This window comes from Engystomops pustulosus, chromosome 1 (genome assembly GCF_040894005.1).
Source record: "Engystomops pustulosus chromosome 1, aEngPut4.maternal, whole genome shotgun sequence".
In the NCBI taxonomy this organism is placed as follows: domain Eukaryota; kingdom Metazoa; phylum Chordata; class Amphibia; order Anura; family Leptodactylidae; genus Engystomops; species Engystomops pustulosus.
This window is the reverse complement of record NC_092411.1, coordinates 260,812,261-260,832,208: the sequence shown is the minus strand read 5'-3', so window position 1 is coordinate 260,832,208 and position 19,948 is coordinate 260,812,261. Positions and strand designations below refer to the sequence as shown.

Sequence of the window (19,948 nt, the reverse complement as noted above, 5' to 3'; positions counted from 1 at the left end):
CGCTCACACCTTCTTACCTTATCTTCAGCTCCGTTCCCTGCGCGATCGCTAGATTGTCTTGTTTACTTCCGCGTTCCACTCTGGAACGCAAGCGACCGACAGCTGAAACCGGAACGTCACTTCCGGTTTCCGGTCTGCTCCTTCATATAACACAGCGATCGCCCCAGAACGCCAGCGCTCTCCTCCATAGCGGACCTCCGCTACCTACTCTCCAGCGCTGCAGCGGCCATTGCGCCGCAAGCCTAATCTATCCATTCTTCCTTAACATATACCATGCAATCCGGTAAGTATAGAGAAACCTGTACCCATCATGTATATCATTATGTCCTTATGTTTATTGAGTACCTGAACCTTATGTATCCATCATGTATATCAGTTGTGGGGATTTGGCCCAGTAGAGACCGTGGTAGCGGGGTGCTGGGATGCAGTTCAAGACAGGGACACCAGGGTATAGTCCAAAACAGGTCTAGCCTGTGTTTATTTCAGCAGGAAAATAAAACAGCCTATACATTCAGGCATCAAAAACAAAATAATATCCTACCCGTCAGGGTGCTAACTATACAATGCGTCCACTAACTCACGCTAAACAAAATTCACGTGCTGCTCCAGACACACAGGTCAGAGCTGTGTCCTCTCAGCCTCCTTCCACAGAGAGAACACATTTCCAGCTCTGCTAAGTGATTTTATGCAAGCTAATTGGGCTGTTCCCATCACCTGTGTCCAAGGTGCTGGACAAACCCACTTCAGCACTAAGGCCTTGCATAGAAGCAAAACCTTGGGGAAACATACCGCCCATCCACAGTTAACCCCTTCAGTGTCTCACATACCCTCCCCCTCTGTTTGACCCTGTGGGGGCGAACACTTTTGGCCATCAGACAGTGGGTACGGGATAGGGCATCGGCATTCCCATGCAATTTTCCTGCTCGATGTTCCACCGTGAACTTAAAATTTTGGAGCATTAGGAACCACCTTGTGACCCTGGCGTTCCTCTCCTTGGCCTGACTCATCCAGGTTAGAGGAGAGTGATCGGTCACCAGTGTAAACTGCCGCCCTACCAAATAATACCTTAGGGACTCCAGAGCCCATTTGATCGCCAAGCACTCCCTCTCAACTATACTATAGTTCTTTTCAGGAGGTGTGAGCTTGCGGCTCAGGAATGTTATAGGATGTTCCTCACCCTCCACTACTTGGGACAGGACAGCCCCCAAGCCCACGTCAGAAGCGTCAGTCTGCACAATAAAGGTCTTGGTGAAGTTAGGGGTGATCAGTACCGGTCCCTCACACAAAACCGTCTTAAGTCGCTGAAACGCCCCCTCAGCCTCTTCACTCCACTTTACCATCACCGCCCTGCTACCCTTAGTCAGGTCAGTCAGAGGTGCCGCTATTGTCGCAAAGTCGGGGATAAATCGGCGATAATAGCCCACTATGCCCAAAAAAGCCCTCACTTGCTTCTTGGTCAAAGGTCGTGGCCACTGCTGGATCGCCTCTACTTTGTTTACTTGGGGTTTGATGACCCCTCGCCCAATACGGTACCCCAGGTAACGGGCCTCTTCCAGACCCAGTGCACACTTTTGGGGGTTCGCTGTCAGCCCTGCTGCCCTCAGGGAGTCCACCACTGCTTGCACCTTGGCCAGATGACTCTCCCAGTCGTTACTATAGACTATAATGTCATCTAAGTATGCCGAGGCATAACTCCGGTGAGGTTTTAGCACGAGATCCATTAACCTCTGGAATGTGGCGGGAGCCCCATGTAGCCCAAAGGGGAGTACCACGTACTGAAAAAGCCCATCAGGGGTAACAAAAGCGGTCTTCTCTTTAGCCCTGTCAGTCAGGGGTACCTGCCAATACCCTTTCGTCAGGTCAAGGGTGGAGAAAAACCTAGCCTGTCCAAGTCGTTCTATCAACTCGTCAACCCTGGGCATGGGATAGGAATCAAATTTGGACACCTCGTTCAACTTCCTAAAATCATTGCAGAACCGTAGGGAACCATCCGGTTTGGGAATCAACACAATAGGACTCGACCAGTCACTTTTAGACTCCTCGATAACCCCCAGGTCTAACATCTGCCTGACTTCTTCGGCTATGGCAAGCCGGCGCGCTTCAGGGACCCGGTAAGGTTTTTGGTGTACCCGGACGTGGGGTTCGGTTATGATGTCATGCTTGATGACTGAAGTACGACCCGGTAACTTAGAGAACACATCCATATTTCGGAGCACAAACTCCTTCGCTTCCTGAATCTGGGCCCTGGAGAGGGACTCCGAGATCCGTACTTCAGGCACCTTGGCAACGGGTACACCTACCTTTGGTGTCCCCTTCTTGGAGACAGACGCCTTCTCTACTCCCATGGCCATCAGGGACTCTCTTTCCCTCCATGGCTTTAGGAGGTTCACGTGGTATATCTGTTCGGGTTTCCTCCTCCCCGGCTGAGATACCCTGTAGGTTACCTTCCCCACTCTCTCCATGACCTCATATGGCCCTTGCCATTTGGCCAAGAATTTGCTCTCCACGGTGGGCACTAGAACTAGCACTCTGTCACCTGGGTTAAAGGTCCTGAGTCTGGCTGTCCTATTGTAGACCCTAGACTGGGCCTCTTGTGCCCTTGTCATGTGTTCCTTTACAAGGGGCATTACCGCCGCTATGCGGTCCTGCATAAGGGAGACGTGTTCTATCACACTACGGTGGGGGGTCCTCTCCTGTTCCCAGGTCTCCTTGGCTACATCCAAAAGCCCACGTGGGGAACGGCCATATAACAGCTCAAAGGGTGAGAAACCCGTGGAGGACTGGGGAACTTCACGTATGGCAAACATCAAATAGGGCAACAAACAATCCCAGTCCTTCCCATCTTTGCTGACCACCCTCTTAAGCATCCCCTTCAAGGTCTTATTAAACCTCTCGACCAGGCCATCTGTCTGAGGATGATACACAGAGGTGCGGAGTTGTTTTACCTGTAGTAACTTGCACATCTCCTTCATCACCCTAGACATGAATGGGGTACCCTGGTCAGTCAAGATTTCCTTGGGGAGGCCTGTGCGTGAGAACACCTGGAACAGCTCCCTAGCAATAGTTTTGGAGGAGGTGTTCCTTAGTGGAATCGCCTCGGGATACCGCGTAGCGTAGTCCAGGATAACTAGGATGTATTGGTGCCCCCTGGAGGACTTAACTATGGGGCCAACCAGATCCATTGCAATCCGTTCAAAGGGCACTTCTATGATCGGAAGGGGAACCAAAGGACTCCTGAAGTGGGAGACCGGGGCAGTAAGTTGACACTCAGGGCAGGAGCTACAATACCGGTTTACCTCCTCCCATACCCCGGGCCAGAAAAACCGCTGCAGGATCCTCTCTCGGGTCTTCTCAGCACCTAAGTGCCCTCCCAGCACATGTTTGTGTGCCAACTCTAGCACCAGCCTACGGTGAGATTGGGGTACTACCAGTTGCTCAACCTCCTCACCCCGTATCTGGTCGACCCTGTACAACAGTTCCCCAATAATCACCATTCGGGGATATATTTTATCAGCCCCTGGTATCTGGAGTACCCCATTTATCACCTTGACATTCTCCCGTGCTTTAACCAAGGTAGGGTCCTGTAGCTGTGCAGCCCCAAAATTGTCCCGGGAAATCTCAAGGTCCAGCATGTCGGCCACCTCCTCGTGGCCCTCGACCTCACCAGCAAGGACCTCTAGGGGAGAGAATTCATCACATGGGGTCACCCCTACTGCTGGTGTGTGTACATCGGCCTCAAAGGGTTCAGGGGCCAAGGCCGGACATACCTGATGTCTATTATCTGCAACAGTTCCTGTGGTGGGTCTTCGGCTCCAGAGGTCCCAAAACACTGGTAAGTCTCTGCCGATAATAGCCTCATGAAAAAGGGTCCCCACCACCCCCACTTCATGGGTAACAGAACCACAAGGGGTATGTAGGTTGACGACGGCAGTGGGATATTCGCGAGTGTCCCCATGGATACATAACACGCCCACTTTCCGCCCGCTGTACAGTCCTGGGTCAACCAAAGTTCCCCGCACCAGGGTGACCAGACTCCCGGAGTCTAGCAAGGCTTCCACTGTGTGACCACCGATTGTGACCATGCATACTTGGGGTTCTGCATCCGTGACTGACTCTGCCGACAGAACCGGTCGGGCAAACAGCGACACTCGCCGGGCCTGGCTGCAGTCCATTGGCTCCACTGACAGTGGACAGTTGGCAGCAATATGGCCCATTTCATGACACCGCCAGCACTGGACACGGCCATGACCTCTGTCACGAGCCTCACTGGGTTTCTGGGTATCCACGCCCCCCAATGAACCCCCTCCCAACCTGGCATATCTCCCCTTTTCCGCAGTAGCAGTCTTACCGGCTGGTTTGGTGACCCTGTCACTGGCACTGCTACGTGAGGGAGAGGTAAGTAGAAGGTCCTCCGTAGCCCGATACCTCTCTACAAGGGACACAAGATCCTCAGCTTTTGTGGGGCCGGCCTGTCCAACCCACCGCTGGAGCCGAGAGGGCAGAGAACGGGTGAACTTGTCGAGGACCACTCTCTCTACCATCTGTGCGGGGGTGCAGTCCTCTGGTTGCAGCCACTTCCGGACCAGATGGATCAGGTCATGCATTTGGGAGCGTGGGGGTAACTTTTCTGAGTAAGCCCACTGGTGGACCCGGCTGGAGCGGACTTGAATGGTGACCCCAAGACGAGCCAGAATCTCCGCCTTTAGCTGGGGGTACTTACGGGCCTCCGTCTCACTCAGGTCGTAGTAAGCCTTCTGCGACTCGCCGGTCAGGAACGGTGCCAGGACATCTGCCCACTGCTCAGCCGGTAACTCCTCTCGCTCAGCTATTCGTTCGAACACCGTGAGATATGCCTCCACGTCGTCGGTCGTCGCCATTTTTTGCAAAGCCTTCTGTACCGCAGCCCGTGCGGAATGCTGGACCACCGGGTACCCCTGTAGACCAGTACGGGACCCCTCAGCAGTCGTCGCCTGCGGTGCTGCCGTCATGCCAGAAAACTTCTCCATCATCAGCTGGAACATGGCTCGGGACTCTTCCTGCTGTTGCTGGAGCATGGCTTGCTGCTGGCGGGACCTCTCCTCTTGCTGCTGGAGCATGGCTTGCTGCAGCTGCCGATTAGCCAGGGACTCTTCCTGCTGCTGCTGCCGAATAGCTCTGGCCTCCTCCTGCTGCTGGCGGGACCTCTCCTCCTGCTGCTGGAGCATGGCCTGCTGCTGCTGCCGATTAGCTCTGGCCTCCTCTTGCAGGTATTTAATAAAGTCCTCCATCTTGGCTTTATCCTGCACTTTGCCTGCTGCTTACACCCAGGCCATGCAATGTTGCAGGATGTAGCGAGCCTGTCGGGTGTATGTCTTTTGAACTGCCCGCATCCTCCACCATATGTGGGGATTTGGCCCAGTAGAGACCGTGGTAGCGGGGTGCTGGGATGCAGTTCAAGACAGGGACACCAGGGTATAGTCCAAAACAGGTCTAGCCTGTGTTTATTTCAGCAGGAAAATAAAACAGCCTATACATTCAGGCATCAAAAACAAAATAATATCCTACCCGTCAGGGTGCTAACTATACAATGCGTCCACTAACTCACGCTAAACAAAATTCACGTGCTGCTCCAGACACACAGGTCAGAGCTGTGTCCTCTCAGCCTCCTTCCACAGAGAGAACACATTTCCAGCTCTGCTAAGTGATTTTATGCAAGCTAATTGGGCTGTTCCCATCACCTGTGTCCAAGGTGCTGGACAAACCCACTTCAGCACTAAGGCCTTGCATAGAAGCAAAACCTTGGGGAAACATACCGCCCATCCACAGTTAACCCCTTCAGTGTCTCACACAGTGTATTATTCTATGTACCGCTATACCCGTTGTATCCTCCAGTATACTGTCACGAGCATACTACTTTTTTATCGTTCCTACATAGACAACTATGGTCCACACACCCCTAAGTCTATACACATAGTCCTATGATGATTGTCTCATACATCCAGGAGACGTGATTCCAAGCCCGCTGACCTTGGCTAAAAAACTCCAGGAAACCACATTTATTCAAGGTTCACCTTAATAACGTACCAAGTGGCAACAACGCATCATCTTTGACCAAACTTATCGCCTTATATGTGTTTTCTAATTTTTGTACATTTATGTATATTATGTATATATTACTTCACCATTATTGATTTGTATACACTCTGTTTCTTGTATATAGTGCCTGACGAAGGTCCGTATGTAGACCGAAACGTTGTATAAAAGTTTTGGATTGCCACGCTTATACACTTGTGAAATAAAACTCACTAAATTGCAAACTGAACAAACTCTGTCTGAAAACTGACTGCACTCTGATGAAAAATGTCAGTTTTTCTCTGACCAAACCCTGATCAAACTCTGACGTGATCTGCAATGCAAGTGTGGAAGGGGCCTTACCCAGCCGAACACGCTTCCAGGTGGAGGAGGGAGGAGCGCTCCTTACTCCTCCATAAACGGGCAAAATATAGAACATGTCCCATATCTTGTACGGCGTCCGCGCTGTCATTGGGTGCCATAGACCTCCATGGGGGCCGTGATCACGTTTGCCCATTACATTTGTAAGCATGAGGACTAAGTGTGACAGTTCCAGATTTTGGTTCTGTCTCGGGTGATGGGTGGTATGTCCCAAGTTTACCTCTATGTAGATTCTCAGGAGCAGATAGGGTTAAATACAATGGTGAAGCCGTCAGCTCCCCGCTCCACCATTTACCCTGTGCTACTTCTGTTGGAATCTTGGACTTGACAGGAATAAGGATGGTGTGGGAGGTCAATGGGGCAATATACAATTTATTGGACAAAGAGAGGGGCGGCAAACATTATCGGATCCGCAGGAGGAGAGCATTATACTCTGGAGGGGTCACGAAGTGGTACAACTATCGTCCCACCTTCCATCTTCCTGTAATCATGAGGTATGAATAGTGCCCAGTGCAATATACCTTGTGTTGGTGACCCCCTTGGAGTAGATCGAAGGATGTGCCCTCAGGTTTTTGTCAAGAAGCAGTGGTTTTTTTGTGTTGGAAATGCACTTGTACAAGTTATACTTGACTGATCTAGAACTATATTCATTTCCCCTGGCTTGTCATTCCTATCCCAGTAATGGGATTTTATTCCCCTGGCATGACCCGTTGAGTGACAGCGCCACATCACTGAGTTACCATTGGGATCTCTGCCACCTTGAAGTAAATGTCTGGTTCTGTGTTTTCAACTTTCCTGAAGGGGCCTACAACTCCCATCATCACTCTATAGTGTCTAATAATAAGACACAGTAAATATGTATAAGAAATACTAACATATAAAAATAACATCCTGTACATTGCTTGAAAATTAGATTTGTGTAAGTGTGCTATAAATAATAAATACCAATATAAGGTGACCAAATAATTGTATATATAAAGTAATACTGTAACAGTGCTGTACAATGCATAATACTGATATACAGTCACTAATAAGAGTCACCGGAGTGTCAGTGTACAGGTCACCAATTTGCACTAATTGTTACAAGTCGCCATGCACAATGCCAGCAGCCCACTGGCTTCAGCTCTGCTACATCGGATATATTACAGATAATTGCTAACTAGACAACCACATGTGGTCAAGTACTGTTCAGTATTACCAAACATTGTAATGGGACTTACCTCACTGACTAGCCCTTGCCAGTCACTCTCTGTATGGTTACTGGTCATGATTGGGCAGTGTTTGGGCACATCAAGCCCTCGGATTGTGCAGTGCTGTCGGGCCCATGTGCAGTAAGGCAGCTATCCATAAGCCGCAGCTTCCTAAGCCTGATCCTGCACTTGCACTGTTTGTTCTACGTCAGCTTTAACAAGCCCTGGGAGGGAGGGCTGTGCGCCAGCCATATGTGACAAACCTGTTACACCACTTGTTATCAGCCTGCGCCTGCTATATCTGCATTGCAAGCCTGGAATCTGCCTTATTCCTCTAAAAGTAATAAGCCGTGCAGGACTCCTAGAGGGTCTCGTCCGAAATCTCCTCCAAGACGAAATAAAAACTTTTGGACAAATTCACTATTGGGTGACAACTTCTATAGTCTCATTACACCTTTGACACACCTGGCACCTAATTTTACTGGACACAGAATAAGAGAACTTTTGCCAATGTAAAGGGAATTTAAGGGTCCAGCAGTCTGGTACCACTAAACCGTAAGTTGGAGGTTTGGATCACAAAGATATTTGGCTTATCACTGCCCGTTACCACAATTCAGGTAGAAAAGGTGCCATTTATCTGCTTATATGGGTTGGGGAAGTAAGTTACACTTCACTTTACTACACATGTTTAGTTGGAGTAAAGTGAGGTGTAGTTCCCTTGGAGCCATCATCATAAACAATTGACACTTTCTTACATATCCATGCACCATGACTGTGGTTATCTATGGTCTCCTTTCTTCCAAAATAAACTTTTAAAATTATGCTAATGATACCAGAGCCCTTTTGTGTTGTAGCTTCAAAAGCTGTTACACTGCCTTCCCCTCCCCCTCTGCTCCCTCAGTACGTTTCATCCTCTGCCTGATGTAATCTAACACCAGCAAAAGAAGTTTTAGCAAACTATGGGAAACAGAAATTCTCTTGTCTTGTAACAGGCTGTGAAGGTGCAGCATGGAGAGCCCTTCAGGGTGATCAGTATCATTTTAAAAGTTGATTTTAGAAGGAAGAAGGCCATGCATAACAAATGAAAGAAGATTACCACGGTGCCTGGATCTTTGAGTAAGTGTGACGTATCTCATATCTATCTTCCAATATCTATTTATCTACTTTCTATCAAATTCTCCTTAAAGGAAACCTACCATGAGGAATCTACTATCAAAAGTAGATCTGATGGTAAATTCCTTCTGCCTGTCTCCTGCCCTAATCCGGGAAATATGCGAATATGTTTTCCTAGGTGAGAAATGAAAAACAATGCTACCTTAAAGGAAATCTACCACCAGGATTAAGGATTGTAAACCAAGCACACTGACATACTGGTGTGTGCCCTCTCTTGCAGGATCTGCTCTTCTAGCTTCTTATTCCCTTGTTTTTTGTTTTTTTTTAAAAAGCTTTTCAATTATTATGCAAATGAGCCTGATGGGCTCCAGGCTCCACAGGTCTCAGTCGAGCCTGGAGCCCCTCAGGTTCATTTGCAGGCCAGGCTAGGACACGCCCCAGTAGCCTCTGCAGTTAATTTGCATATTACTGAAATAAAGTTTTTAAGAAGCTAGGCTAGGTTCCAGGATTATTTAATTCCAGATTCTGGGAAATATGCAAATATGTTTACCAAGGTGGGAAATTGAAAACAATGCCTCCTTGAAAGACAGCCCCCCTAACACCAATCATGTTCCTATTCCTTCTGGAATACATATACTGGTTTGGCTTCATTCCACATCATGTTATTAGACTTGTAGGTCATACTTGGTGTTAAGGGTTGCATGTTGCAGAGTCCCTCACCATATTAGGGCAATGTTGTTGTGATTCTGAGAGTTCTGTAGAACTCCTTACTCCATAGATCGCTATTATGTAAAGAGTTCTGTCCCAACAACAGACGTGTGACTACTATTACAGGCAGTCCCCGGGTCACGTACAAGACAGGTTCTGTAGGTTTGTTCTTAAGTTAAATTTGTATGTAAGTCAGAACTGTATATTTTATAATTGTAACCCGAGCCAATTTTTGGCTGTGACAATTGGATTTTAATAATGTTGAATTGTCATAAGAACCAGGATTAACAATAAAGCTTAACTGCAGACACCTTTAATAACTGTTATAGCTGTCAATTGTAGCTAAAGTACAGTTAGCTACAATTACCAATTACCAATTACCAGAGATCCGTTTGTAACTAGGGGTCATCTGTAAGTCGGGTGTTTTTAAGTAGGGGACCGCCTGTATTGTGCAGGGCTAAAGGGAGATCTGTTACCGAATGTGACAGTTTATTAAATAGTTTTATTTTGGGGCCTTTAGTTTTGCCTAGAGCTGGTCCTGCTCTTATGAGTATGGCAATGAATTTGCAACCCAAAACGATATAATGGATTAAAATGACTTTATTTGTATCAATTCATACCACTGAAACCATATTAATGTACCAAAAGATATACAGTATATACATCCTTAAAGGGATTTTATTCTTATTTAACTTGTTTTTATTAGAAACTACGGTTACTTTACATTAGTGCATGTTTACATCCTTGAAAATTGTAGCCATTGCCACGTGACACTGCGATCTCCAATAGTCATTCTGGTAATGGGAGGATGGTTTTGCATAGTGTCTTCAGTTCAGAGCTAGACCATGTCTGAGAAAAGTGCCTTACTTCTATATCACATCTTTATGTTTTTGATCGGTACCGTGTCAGACGAAGACTTCTGCACTTTTATTTTGCATATTATAGCGCTTAGTTTTTTAAAAAGTAACTATTAAAGTGGGTTTCCCAGACACCTGGAAATCCTTGGTGGCAGAAAGTATACTTTCCCTTCTCCAGATTATCCGAAAGTACCAGGGGCAGGGGATTCACATTGGCCAATCAGTGGCCTCTTTCCACTATGGAACGTCAATTGTAATGTTAGACTAAATTACCGGAGTAAGTCACTTATAAACCAAGGCCGGCCCGGTGACCCTTTGCGCTTTCGTGAGCCATTGTAACAGCAGATTAAGTAGTCTCCCAGGGGTTTTTCAAAGGAAATCCCTTTTAATGAAATCTACCACCAGGATGAAGGATTGTAAACCAAGCACACTGACTGGTGTGTGCCCCCTCTGGCAGGATCTGCTCTTCTTTTAGCTTCTTATGAAAAAAGCTTTAAAAATCATGCATATGAGCCTGAGAGACTCCGGGCACCATAGCTGTTCATAGCTTCAGGCTCATTTGCATAATTGTTAAAGTCTATTTTTTGAATAAACAAGAGCATAAGAGGCTAAAAGATAAGTGGATCCTGCCTGAGGGGGCACACACCAGGTTTACAGTCCTTCATCCTGGTGGTAGATTTCCGTTAATAATGATTTTCTAAATGCCACTAAACCTAAACAATGCCAATACCCTATGTACACAAAACCACCATACAATACACCCCATGTACTGTACACCTTAAAATGCTGATATCTATGACATATACACTACATTGAATACCTATACATGTTATGATTTACTGTACAACTAAAAAACATTCTCCTAGTGCTCACCTACAGAGTGACAACATAATGGCCCACATTTGTTAAAGCGTTTGCCCAAGTTTTCTGTCTGGCACATGTATTTATGAAGTATTTGCTCTATTATAGTGTTTTTCCACAAAGCCCAACGTGTCACAAAGTTATACATATGTGTCTGCATAAAGGGGCGTCCTGGTGCAGAGACGGACTGTGCACCACATTTAAAGGACATCTACCATCAGGATTATGGATTATAAACCAAGTACACTTACATGCTGGTGTGTGCCCCTTTGTCAGGATCCGCTCTTCTTTAAGCTTTTTGTGCCTTTGTGTTGATGAAAAAAAGGCTTCAAAATGAGCCTGAGGGGCTCCACGCTCCATAGACGTTAATACAGTCTGGAGTCCCTCAGGCTCATTTGCATAGTTTTTAAGCCTATTTTATTAAAGATCAAAGGCATACTAAGTTAAAAGAGGAGCAGATCCTGATAAAGGGGGCACACACCAGCATGTAAGTGTATTTGGTTTATAATCCATGATCCTGATCCAGATTTACTTTAATACAGCGACTTGACAGAATTGTGTCACACACTCTATGTTACAGGCGCACCAAAAAAAAAAAGTTGGTTCACACTTCCCAAACAGTGCAGGGGGCGCCAATAACCGGTTGCACACTACACACCCCACAGGCAAACTGCACATAGTACACACTGCACTCATTTTGATAAATGTGGCCCAATGTGTGTAAAGAATAACAAATGATGCGTGCTGAAGTAATAACTTCACCCAAGTAATACAACCATTTGGTGCTCAAATAATACTGCTGTTATTCATGATATGCAAAGGGTATGGGTATAATTTGGGGAGATTCACAATAAATTTGAAGCAGAGCTGCATTAACCCAGCTTAGCCAAAATTTTTCGACTTGTCTGAAAAGGGGTGTGGCCTTGGGAAAAGGGGGCTTGGCCTAGTCCGGGCGGCAGAAAATTTAGTTGGTGCACCAGAAAAATTCAACCAGCTGACAAACTAATTGCTAGTCTAAAGTCCAACTCCACAGTCTTAGGCTACATTCACACTAACGTATGGGGGACGTATATACGGCCGATATACGTCCCCCATAGGCAGCAATGGGCGCACGGCACCCTACGGGAGCGGTACGGTGCCGCACACGTGCGGCACCGTACCGTTCCGTACCCGGGAAAAAGATAGGACCTGTCCTATCTTTTCCCGTAATACAGCGCCGTGCGCCATAGGTTGCTATGGAGAGGGGCGGGGGTGAGCTGCGCTCACCTCCTCCTCCTCTCCCCGTACACTGCCGTTGCCCGCTACGGTACGGGCGGGCAACGGCAGTGCGAATATAGCCTTAGACTGCACCAGCACGATTTACCTGGTGCAGAATACGACTGTGACGTTCGACTTGCACTGGTCTATATCAGCCAATGTACTTTCTATTCCATACAGTGTCAGAACGGCGTATGACAGGCCCAGCTGTGCCGCAAATCGGGCAAGAATGGACCTTGCTGTATAATTTTCAGGTGGATATCCAGGTCGGTGACAGTGCAGTAAGGCTGTAAGTTAGTTACCATTTTTGCAGCTACCTCAAAGCCCTCATCTATGGTTGTGTTCATGTAGCCTGATCTCTACGTCATAAGTGCAGGATAATATATATATTTACAAAATATGGCGGTTACAGGATATAAACAAGTGTAGAAATAACTTTACAAGGCGAAAACTTCTCTAAGGATAGTAGGGTAGACCAGTCTCTATATTTCAGTACTTTTTCAGCATAGACAGGCAACCTACGTTCTCCAGCTGATAAGGCATCACCATTCACCATCTACTCTACAAGGCTTAGGGGGTCATACAATATACAAACAATTAACGTCTTCGAAAAAGTATAGTGTTTTGTTATAGATCTTCCAGGTGTTCGGTATCTGTTACAAAAAACTGTCGGTAATTATTAAAATTGATAAATGAGTAAGATCATGCAAATTACTCAAAATATTGCATATGAACGTAATCAATTAATTAGATGCTCAGATGCACAGTCTCCTGATACATTGTAGATCTCTGTATTTCCTCAGGAGATTTCCCGTCCATCATATCTGGGTTCTTACAAGCTCAGGTCAACTATGACATGTTCAAAAATCTGAGTATTTCCTTTAAAACTAGAAGCAAAGATAAAATCCCGGCGATCTGTTGACACTGCGGTGAAGGAACGAGGTGCTTGAATGTAGATCTCTTTGAACTTTTCAAAAACTTTCTTTTCAGGATTCCATTGGTATATTTGTGAAAAGGTATAATCACTGCCCAATGCTAGGTAATATCTATCCTTAAAGATGAACGGTTGCAACGCCATAGCTCCACGGGATGGTAAAGCCTGGACCTCAACAAATTGCTTGTTGGCCCATTTCATGATCTTTGAGTCTCCGATAAACCTGGTCAATGAAATGTAGAGTTCATCTTTCATCCTGAAGCTTTTGACGGCAAGCACATCCTCCATGTTTGGGATGTCACTTAGAGGGGTGAATTTTTTTGTGCTTTTGTTCCATTGTAAGATAAGAGGCACTTGGGATCGGCTGGACAATACAAGATGAGGCTTCTCATCAATTTCGATGAATTCTGCATCGGTGTCCCGGAACCATTCATGGAGGGATTGGTAGGAGTAGAAGCCTTTGCCATTCCACTTATACACAGTAGTCAAACCTGCCTTTGAGCTGTCAGCAATGACAAAATAGGTCTCCCCTTCAATCTGAAACAGCTCAATGTCGTTTGGCTTAGAAATACGTGAAACTTCAATGTCTTGGAACTTGGTGAACTTGGCCCAGCTTTCATCGTACTTGTATATGTGAGAGCCACCAAATAGCTGGGCCACCACCATGAACACTTGATCCTCGATAAGTATTGCTTTACATCCAACAATGGACTGGCCTATCAATAAAGAAAAATGGGTTACACTAAATATTTATGAGACAACCCAACATTAGACGTTTTCACAGTTGAGAACATAACTACCATAATTATAAGTCTTATTTCATTAACATGAATTTCTGTTCTTCACAATTTTTGGCAATATAATAAGGATGGAAGTGTCCGCTTTTAGGGGGAAGGCTAAACTTTCATGTCAAACCGGAGGCTTACATGATCCAATTGAGATCGGTAGTACCGGTAGTGAAGATGTATGTTCTCTGGTATCCATAGCATTAAGATGAGCAGTCAGTCAAGTCTTAAATTACAACTGTAAAGTATAAAAACTTTTGCCTAGCTATGCACCAAGCCAAAATCACAAATTCTCTAATATATTCTCATTAGCTATCTGCAACCGTTTATCAGCTAGCAAATAGCAGATAACTGGTACCTCTGGCTGTCTTTGTTTGGTTGGTAGCCATGGGAATCCGTAGATAGACTGAGGAGAGGAGTGTGGGTCAATGTTGTTGGGAGGGCAGGATTATTACCAAATGCATGCTCATGATCAGTAGCTCCTGGGTGCAGGATAATTTCAATCCTGGCAGCATGTAAAAAACTCCAGGACCTGCCATGATGTCATAAGTATGTGACTGATAACATGCTTCAGCGTACGGAGGCCCAGGCCGAAGACAGCTGCAGGCGCTGCTCCAGGAAAGGTGAATTTTTTCTTTTCCGGAGGGGAGTCAGGGTGTCCGCGGGGGGCGGGGGGGGGGGGCAGTGTGTATACAGAGGGGGGGGGGTGTTAGTGTGTCAGCAGGGGGGGTCATTGTGTCCACAGGGGGAGGGGGGGCATCAATGTGTCTGGAGGGGGTCATTGTGTCAGCGGGGGGGGGTTCAGTGTGTCCGGGTTCAGTGTGTCCGCAGGGGAGCGGGGGGTTCAGTGTGTCCGCAGGGGAGGGGGGGGGGTTCAGTGTGTCCGCAGGGGGGGATCAGTGTGTCCCCAGGGGGGGGGGGTGATCAGTGTGTCCGCAGCGGGAGGGGGTGCAGTGTGGCCACTGGAGGGCAGTCCACGGAGGGGCCCACTAAGGCTCTGTCGCCCAGGGGCCCACTAAAACCTGGAGCCGGCCCTGACAGGTATCATTGGAATTGTTGTCAAAGGCTCTCTCCAGCTGTGGTAAAACTATTTTTGTCTAGTAACTTTACAGTTACACTTTAAATTATTGCTAATATGAATCTGACATGAACATTTCTTAGGTTAACCATCCACAATACATCAACCATCCATATTATATTATTATTTTAGGAAAAAACGTAAATATAGATTAGGAACACATCATACACAGCCATATATGGGTCAATCTGCACTTCTTGATGTGCTTTATGTAGTATTCTGTAGTGTAAGAGAGTTAGTTAACGTTAACATTTTGACTGATACCAAATTGTAATATATGAATTACTAGCTGTAGCTCCCGGCATTGCCAGGGATAGTAAATAACTGCTCTTAGCTACAACAAAATAGAATGGGTTAACAAAACATATTTTATACGTATCTATAGACTGTCTCAGACTGTTGCTGGCAGTCTCATTTCAGGGACTGTCTGTCGCTGGCATTCCCATTTCAGGGACTGTCTGTCGCTGGCATTCCCATTTCAGGGACTGTCTGTTGCTGGCATTCCCATTTCAGGGACTGTCTGTCGCTGGCATTCCCATTTCAGGGACTGTCTGTCGCTGGCATTCCCATTTCAGGGACTGTCTGTCGCTGGCATTCTCATTTCAGGGACTGTCTGTCGCTGGCAGTCTCATTTCAGGGACTCTCTATTGCTGGCACTCTCATTTCAGGGACTGTCTGTCGCTGGCACTGTATAATACTTATTGCTTATAGTAACCTATCAAAGCTCATAGCTCATATTAATGAACTGTGGCAGAACAGCAGCCAATCACAGCTCAGCTTCCAACTGCCACAGCAACAGCAGACAATGGCACCTGTGTATGGTGGTTAATAAGTGGGTTTTGGAAAGTGCGGGGTAAAAATTTCGGCTCAAAACCTGGTCTAAGACATTCCATGGGTCACAGGCAACAACTGAGCTAAATTTTGGGACTCAACAGTACAGGTTCCTTTAGCGAACATACATAAATACATACATACATACACACATACATCCAGCTTTATATATTAGATTTCTGTACCTGTTATGTTGTCGTAACTTCTGAAGTTCATTTCAATGTGATCCCACTCCAGGACCATACAGTTTTCCATACTTGGTTGTGCTATGGCCACAAAGACATCGTTCTTATATTCGAAGGTATCGACTGATACAGACTCGTGCGGTAAAATTTGATGAACAACAAAATCTGTAAATTAATGGTATTAAATAAGTTATTAAACTTATAAGAAAATAAGCTATTGCAAACATTTCAATTCCTCCATTCCCTCCTTTTGAGGGTGAGCCTGAGGGCCAAGTCAGGGATGTGTGTCGGTCAAATTTCCTGCTCTGACCAGGATTCATCTAAGCTGAAGTTTTATAATGAGTTATGATGCTGTGATTTTAAGAACTATCAAGTATCTATTTGAGCATAGTCATAGCAATATGTATAGCAATATGCTTTCTTTGCATGCAGCAGTAATGTCATGTGACCAATATCTTAGCAGGTCCTTTAGCCTTCTAATATTATGAAACTGTATACAGAGCATATATCTTATGAAATCATAGCATATCATATCACATGAAGGCATCACAGCAGCTTGCATGGAGAGGAATAGAAGTCCATGCAAGCATGCTGTGATTTTTTTATGTGGTCAGATATGTGCACGGGGTACAGCTTGCTAATGTTAAGAGGCTAAAGGACCTGTGATGATGTCACCCTGGTCACATGACATTAGGTCGCGCCCCTCGACTCGCTCTATAGATCCCTAGATACTGGGCAAGAGTATAACATTTTATGGGGATGTGAGGGAAAGAATTTTTAGCTAGAAGTAGAGTGTCAGAGAGTTACTACTGCTCTATAGGAACCTGCCACTAGCTGTGAAAAATGTGGTGACAGGTTCCCTTTAAGGTATCTGAAATTTAAAAGATAAATTGCCATTGACTCAGCATGTAAGACAGTAGTAGTTGGACCTTAGGCCAGAGACAACCGACCATGAAATCTTAACTGTGCATAGACCATATTTCTTGGACTGACCACAGTGCGGAGGAAAGGACTCTAAATTATGTATGATACAAAAATCCGTGCTTTTTTCCGGTGGAACAGTAGTACCAATGGAGGTCCATGTCTGTCATCATTTTGCCTTACCCAACAGATACAGCTGCAGTGTTATTGCTGCTGCTCATAGTACTATCCTCCTCACTCTGCCCAGCCTCATTCATTTGCATCCACTGTGTTCAATCACCACAGACCCCTGCTTAAATAAAAAGAGTTGGGCTGGCCCACCTGAGTACCAAATGATCATGGATCGCAGAGATCCTCATACATCTGTTACTGCTCGTGCATGTATACAAGAGCCATTTCAGGAGCTTTTGAAGATCCTCCAAGGGTCCTGAAACCGCAGATTGAAAGCAGCCAGAAGGGACACATCCTCCATTCTCCAAGAAGCTGATTCTAGTACCAGATGTAGGAAGTGATTCCAGATATTAGGGGGCTATAATATCTATACAGCTCAGGACCTATGGCAGGCTAGGAAAAGCAGTATTTACATACTATATATACTGCCCCCTATGCACACAATGCAAGGACCTGTTCTAGCTGGAGATCTTTAATACAGTATTTGAATGCTGTAGCTAAATGATTGCAAACTACAGATATAAAAGGGCTTTGCGTCTGCAGGAGATCCCCACCTAATACAGAAATGCAAATTATCTCTGGATTTTGCATTTCCCATTAATCATTATAATAACCTCATTAAGGTCAGAACTTACCGGTTGTTATGCAGTCTGTATCGAAGCTTATTATTTCATTCAGCTTCTTCCCTTGGTACTCAGGCGGCCCGGCACAAAGCACATCCGACACTGTGGAGTTTGTCATCTTCAGCCATGAAAATAGCCACTTAGCTTTGCAGTCACACTCAAACCTATTGCCTCGTAAATCTCTGAAATACAAAGATGTGGACGTACAATGACAAAGACTGGAAGAAGCTCCATACTCTTAACTCCACAGTAACATTTTGGCAAAGCTGAATAGATGTTCTATGCCTAGTGTAGGGCCTGCGCCAGGGCCGGTTTTAGACAAAGTGGGGCCCCAAAATAAAACTGTTTTATGGACAAGAGCAATGCATCCTCTGCCCACAAATGTCCACAAGCAGGGGGGCCCTTTAAGACAGAAGGCCCTGGACAGATGCCCAGTTTGCACTCCCTTAAGCTGGCCCTGGCCTGTGGGGATGGGGGGGGGGGGTTACAAGACAGAACAGGACTGAAAGTACAATAATATTGTGCCCTTACTGCAGACAAACTAAACATGTTTATAAACCAATACAATGATCCAATAAGAAATATTACCACAATATCAAAAAAGTTTTTAGTTTTTTTTCATTAAACATGTTGCAGAATCAGCCAAGTACTATGACTGTAGCCTTGCACGGAACTTGGCTTTGGGTGGTTTCACACAGAGATTTGTGCTTTAAAAACCTCCATTTACCCAAAAAAGACCAAAAGAGTGACCCTTTGGCCTTCATTGAACAAGTGTCAGTATTCCATTATGGAACATATAAAGTAGAAATTCCATATAGAAACATCCAGTAAAAAACAAGTCCTATTTTTCTATTCTACAGTCAACATATCACACTAATGAGGTCCGGAATTATAAAAGGCTACATTCACACGATGTATGCCCGCCATACCGTTGTTCACCGTAGCTCACCCCCTGTCCCTCTCCATAGGAATACACAGCGCGCGGCGCCATATTCCATAGAAAGATAGGACATGTCCTATCTTTCTACGGGCTACGGAACGGTACGGTGTTGCACCTATGCAGCACAGTGCTGTACCGCTCCTGTATAGCGCTGTGAGGCCATAGAAGTGTATGGAGGACGTATATACATCCCCCATACGTTCGTGTGAATGTAGCCTAAGGCTATATTCACACTGACGTATGGAGGACGTGTATACGGCCGACGTATATACGGCCGATATACGTCCTCCATAGACGTCAATGGGCGCACGGCGCCCTACGGGAGCGGTACGGTGCAGCACACGTGCGGCTCCGTACCGCTCCGTACCCGGAAAAAGATAGGACCTGTCCTATCTTTCTCCGTAGTACGGCGCCGTGCGCCATTAATTCCTATGGAGAGGGGCAGGGGTGAGCTGCACTCACCTCCTCCTCCTCCCCCCGTACACTGCCGTTGCCCGCTACGGTACGGTACGGGCGGGCAACGGCAGTGTGAATATAGCCTAAGTCTGATGTAAAACCATCTTATCCACACATAGGGTCATTTATAATAGTCATTTATCATAGTTTTCCCCATTTATTTTAGCAGGCCAGATGTGCTTGATGGATTTGCACCTTTCAAAAATAGCTGCCAAATTAAGACAGTTCAAGGAACAAGGAAAGGCACAAATTGCAACAAATTTCATTGAAACCATTGAACCTCTTAACAACCAGGCATTTATTTGTTTTTGCATTTCTGTTTTCCACTCCCCGCCTTCAAAAATCTAGAACTTTTTTTTTATTTTTCCATGCAGAAAGCTATGTGAGGGCTTGTTTTCTGCATAACAAATTGCAACTCATATTGTATTTAATAATCCATGCCGTGTACTGGGAGGCAGGAAAAAATTCCAGTGAAATTAATGATAAAAAAAAATGCATTTGTGCCGTTTTCTTGCGGCCTTGGATTTTATGGCTTTCGCTCTGCGCCCCAAATGACATATCTACTTTATTCTTTGGGTCAGTGTTATCACAGGGAAATCAAATTTA

At 45.8% G+C, this 19,948-nt stretch overlaps 2 protein-coding genes across 4 annotated transcripts in view; both read right to left on the bottom strand.

The window, feature by feature from the left end:
• CCDC149 (coiled-coil domain containing 149) overlaps positions 1 to 7,807 on the bottom strand; it is a 48,252-nt gene extending 40,445 nt beyond the window's left edge. The window contains exon 1 of the mRNA XM_072126000.1: positions 7,653 to 7,807. Within this exon, the coding sequence (XP_071982101.1) occupies positions 7,653 to 7,700 (48 nt within the window). The 5' untranslated portion in view covers positions 7,701 to 7,807. The remainder of the gene's footprint in view (positions 1 to 7,652) is intronic.
• A 4,698-nt stretch (positions 7,808 to 12,505) lies between these two features.
• The window catches only part of LGI2 (leucine rich repeat LGI family member 2), a 30,009-nt gene continuing 22,566 nt past the window's right edge, over positions 12,506 to 19,948 (bottom strand). For all 3 annotated transcript variants that reach the window (XM_072125995.1, XM_072125996.1, XM_072125997.1), the window contains 3 exons: positions 17,959 to 18,128; positions 16,232 to 16,396; positions 12,506 to 14,068 (listed from right to left, as the gene is read on the bottom strand). In XM_072125995.1, coding sequence (XP_071982096.1) covers positions 13,251 to 14,068; positions 16,232 to 16,396; positions 17,959 to 18,128 — 1,153 coding nt within the window. In that variant the 3' untranslated portion in view covers positions 12,506 to 13,250. The remainder of the gene's footprint in view (positions 14,069 to 16,231; positions 16,397 to 17,958; positions 18,129 to 19,948) is intronic.